General features: G+C 37.2%; 2 protein-coding genes across 2 annotated transcripts in view; both read left to right on the forward strand.

The window, feature by feature from the left end:
• Window positions 1-302: 302 nt before the first annotated feature.
• LOC117123557 lies at window positions 303-896 on the forward strand. The gene has a single exon (XM_033269533.1). The coding sequence runs from the start codon at window positions 303-305 to the stop codon at window positions 894-896; it is 594 nt and encodes a 197-aa protein (XP_033125424.1).
• A 1,270-nt stretch (window positions 897-2,166) lies between these two features.
• LOC117123365 (homeobox protein Hox-D5-like) overlaps window positions 2,167-4,542 on the forward strand; it is a 6,818-nt gene continuing 4,442 nt past the window's right edge. The window contains exon 1 of the mRNA XM_033269256.1: window positions 2,167-2,704. Coding sequence (XP_033125147.1) covers window positions 2,257-2,704 — 448 coding nt within the window. The 5' untranslated portion in view covers window positions 2,167-2,256. The remainder of the gene's footprint in view (window positions 2,705-4,542) is intronic.

Here is a 4,542-nt window from a genome sequence, read left to right on the forward strand (position 1 = left end):
ATAATAATATAAATTAATATAGCTTTTTTTTTTTTTTAAATTAAAATTTTGAAAAATTTTACATTATTATGTAAATAATCCCCTCCCCCTTGAATCCACTACTGCAAACAAATAGTCAGCGTTAGGCCTGTCTCTTATACACATCTAGATGTTTATAAGAGACAGCAATTATTCCTTATTTGGATTTCACAGGTGACCTATCTGAAGCAGTCAAAAGCGCTTACTATACATAGATCCAACAGAGGTATCAGACAAACTGCAATAAAATTCAAGGCTTTAAATCACCCAGTGAAACAAGACAAATGAGCTCGTATTTTGTACACTCTTTAGCGAACGGTGGCTACCACCATGGAACGGAGTTACAGGGGCAGGGCCGGTACCTCACGGAGGGGGCTCAGCACTACCAGGCCTCCACGCCGCCGATCACTGTATCGAACTATAGCTATAACTACAATACACAAGTTGATAGTAGTTTCTATGCTATGAATAGATCATCAAACTTAAGCAATCCGCCGAGGTTAAGTCATACCCCTCAGACGTTACCGGAAACAACAAATTCGGAAAGATTTGTCCCAAGTCAAGGCGGCATGGCCAACTGGCATGGTGTGACCCCACCAAGGGGCGGCCAGGCAGCCACAGAAGTTAAGGGTAGTCAGAACTCACCTGGAATTCAACAAGTAAGTCCCGGAATCCAATCACCCCACAACGAGCATATTTATCCATGGATGAGACGAGTCCACTCAAGTACTGGTAAGTTTACGTATAATATTGTCTCTGTTTTTACTCGTCCATCTATTAATGGTTATTGTTTACCGCCTCATTACCTTTTACTGCATATAACCGAGAAAGGATATATTTTCATTGACAAATTAATTCTTTTCCAACTTATTGCTTAGTCCTGACAAATGCTATCCAATTAGTGGTTGATCGACTCATTAACAGAAATTATCTGGTGTTATCGAATGTAATCTGTCTCTTATATGCAATGCATATCTTAAAAATAGATAGAAAAATAAAATTAGACAAAATTCTGCTTACGCTAATATACCCTAAATAAATGTATCTTACTATGAATTTGCATGTTTAATCCTTGTTATATCATAAATTAATGTAATGCCTGCGGTTCCATTGAAAATTAATTCATACTTCTACCACTTAATCGATTGATACCATCTTCATATAGATTAAGCCTTTACTCATATGAGATGTGTTGTTCTTACTCAATGACTTACAGAACTTTACAACCTTCGATGCTAGCTAATAAGAGTTGTCAAGTACCTTCACAGTACAGTATTGGTTTTGTTAAAAATGACCAGTACCTGTTATTGCACAGTGAGACACAGGTCCTACGCCAGCGTACGTTAACCTCACGTTGTACGCAGGCGATTGCCGCGGTGTTACCGTTGTTTTCTCTGCTTTGGAGATCGTTTCATCGAAGGCTGCAGCGACCTGACGTTGCTTGTTTAGTTCGGTTGGCAGGTGTTTGCGTCGAATCTTACTTGCCTCTCTAATCCTTGGCTATTGAAACACAAAGCTAGCGGGATGGCGAATGTGCAACGCTTACTCCTTGTCATAAAGTCACCGCAAACTAGAAATAATCCAGACGAAGGCGAGAGGCTGGCTATGTAATCGCGTATTTTGTTCCTTTTTAATATAATGTCCGTTCACGTCTCCATTGCAAAAGTCACTACCCTTTTTATGTGTTAATATGACACTAATCCAAAAAGAGGGCATTAGTTCATTAATCACCTACCAAAGACAATTTATATCATTTTTACCCAACCATTTTCAAAAGAGTTTCTTAGTATATAATAATGGAAACGAAATAAATCTTTACGAACCGCATACAGACAAAACAGTGTGTAATTATTGTTGAAATAATCACACACTAATCGACTGTTGTTTCTTGAATGATAATTAAAAATTAAAGAAATCATTACCAAATATGGCTACATGTCGCTCAAATATTAAAGAATTGTAATTACTTGTTTCGACTTGTAGAAGTCATATTGTGTTTTATTGTTAAGATATTTGTGTGAATTACACTTTATCTGCGTATCGTGCGCCATAATAAATGCCGTATCGACGCAGTCATTGGCCGTTAAGTCACGTGCTCAAACAATTATTCCTTATTTGGATTTCACAGGTGACCTATCTGAAGCAGTCAAAAGCGCTTACTATACATAGATCCAACAGAGGTATCAGACAAACTGCAATAAAATTCAAGGCTTTAAATCACCCAGTGAAACAAGACAAATGAGCTCGTATTTTGTACACTCTTTAGCGAACGGTGGCTACCACCATGGAACGGAGTTACAGGGGCAGGGCCGGTACCTCACGGAGGGGGCTCAGCACTACCAGGCCTCCACGCCGCCGATCACTGTATCGAACTATAGCTATAACTACAATACACAAGTTGATAGTAGTTTCTATGCTATGAATAGATCATCAAACTTAAGCAATCCGCCGAGGTTAAGTCATACCCCTCAGACGTTACCGGAAACAACAAATTCGGAAAGATTTGTCCCAAGTCAAGGCGGCATGGCCAACTGTCATGGTGTGACCCCACCAAGGGGCTGCCAGACAGCCACAGAAGTTAAGGGTAGTCAGAACTCACCTGGAATTCAACAAGTAAGTCCCGGAATCCAATCACCCCACAACGAGCATATTTATCCATGGATGAGACGAGTCCACTCAAGTACTGGTAAGTTTACGTATAATATTGTCTCTGTTTTTACTCGTCCATCTATTAATGGTTATTGTTTACCGCCTCATTACCTTTTACTGCATATAACCGAGAAAGGATATATTTTCATTGACAAATTAATTCTTTTCCAACTTATTGCTTAGTCCTGACAAATGCTATCCAATTAGTGGTTGATCGACTCATTAACAGAAATTATCTGGTGTTATCGAATGTAATATAGCAAGGGCAATATCGCACTTCATTTACATGTTTTAATAATGTTCGTTTGCCTTCGAGTAAGTTAAGGCGAGTCTAGATATTAAGCAGTAGTGATTTTTCTCACACATAATAAGAAAAACTTACCGTCATTTGTCTGAAAGTCGTTCATTTTGTCAAGAGATATATGTACATCGCAACATAAAATCCAATCCCCGTGTGAGTTATCACCAATTTTGTCTCAGCTAAAAGATATATATTCACCGTGCTCCAACTTCTGCCATTTCCTCACTTTAAACACTTCTAGTTAATTCGCTATAATATATCTACTCTCGATTGATGTAGCTACCTTATTTATAATCATTAAAGACTTATTCTCTCAAATTGACGTATCGTTTTGCAAACATTATACCTTACAATACACAGGCCTAGAAGCACGCGAATAAGAACTCACCAAAAGTTTTTAGGCCTTTTGATTATAATATATTAATGTAATTATGGAGTAAACGAAGATTAAGATAAATATTTAAGACATATTCCAGTGTCAAAAACCATAATTTTTAAAATGGAACTTAAACGCTTTTAGCTATTTAGCACCCGAGCGTCTGTTTGTTTTCTACTTTGCTTTTTAGCAATCTTTATATTCTATATTGAGCCATCTAGCTTATGTAAATTAGACAAATGGGCTCTCAGCTGTTATGACTGTAGCATGTGCCGAGACACAGTGTCATTGTAAAACAGTAGTGCAACCGTAATGTATCGTGTATATCTAAAACTAAACATTACGTTCTTCGTAAAATGTGATTATTAGTGTTCAAACAAATCTGGCCTTTACGCACAGGCATAATTGCTGTCATTATCTCGTGTAATAAGTAATAGTAGACCCGAACGGTAGATTCGGGACACGCTTTTCAACATTTTCCTCCCTTCGATTATTACTAAAATTTTAAAGCGAAAAATCGTATTCAAATATATAATGTAACAGAAATATATACTATGTATACACACGATTTTATACTAAAGTTATCTCATTTACCAGCACGATTTTTGTAGCATCGTCGTTGATATTTAATTGAGTGATTGTTTACAAGTTCGGTAAAGTAAAAGCGTTAGGCTGACTAGTACTTCCTGCGAACAGAAATCTATGGACCCACACGGTAGCCGTAAGATCAATGTATTTTTGAAATACTAGGCCTACATTACATTTTGAGTCAGTATTTAATCTGAATACGACTCTTAGTAAATTATTATCGAATGTTAAACTATATTTAGATTAAATTTTATTTAAAATCTAAATGCACAAAAATTCTTCGACGATCGTGGACGGCTCTGCCCGCGGTAGGCTCTCGCATGCCTTTCCACATACAGTAGGCCACCTCAGCACACTTCGTTTTATGTAATACCATACCTCCATGGTAATACTGTACTTTACTATAGTACTATAGTAAGTACTGTTCTGCTACACGCTGGGCATTATCCACTCGCTGATGACATACAGTACTGTATTACTTAATGATTGTTATTCACTAAAGAAGGCAATACTAGATGGACATTCTTATGCCATTAGATAGTAAAAATAACTTACTGTATAAAGCTCCTATAGCCATTGCGATAGTGCTCAATGTTTTCAGTATATATAT

This window comes from Anneissia japonica, unplaced genomic scaffold (assembly GCF_011630105.1).
Source record: "Anneissia japonica isolate Jap-2015-1 unplaced genomic scaffold, ASM1163010v1 scaffold288292_len1863012_cov191, whole genome shotgun sequence".
Lineage (NCBI taxonomy): Eukaryota > Metazoa > Echinodermata > Crinoidea > Comatulida > Comatulidae > Anneissia > Anneissia japonica.

Bases quoted from the DNA above. Each gene is read 5' to 3' on its own strand.
- LOC117123557 (XM_033269533.1), top strand. From the start codon at position 303: ATGAGCTCGTATTTTGTACACTCTTTAGCGAACGGTGGCTACCACCAT.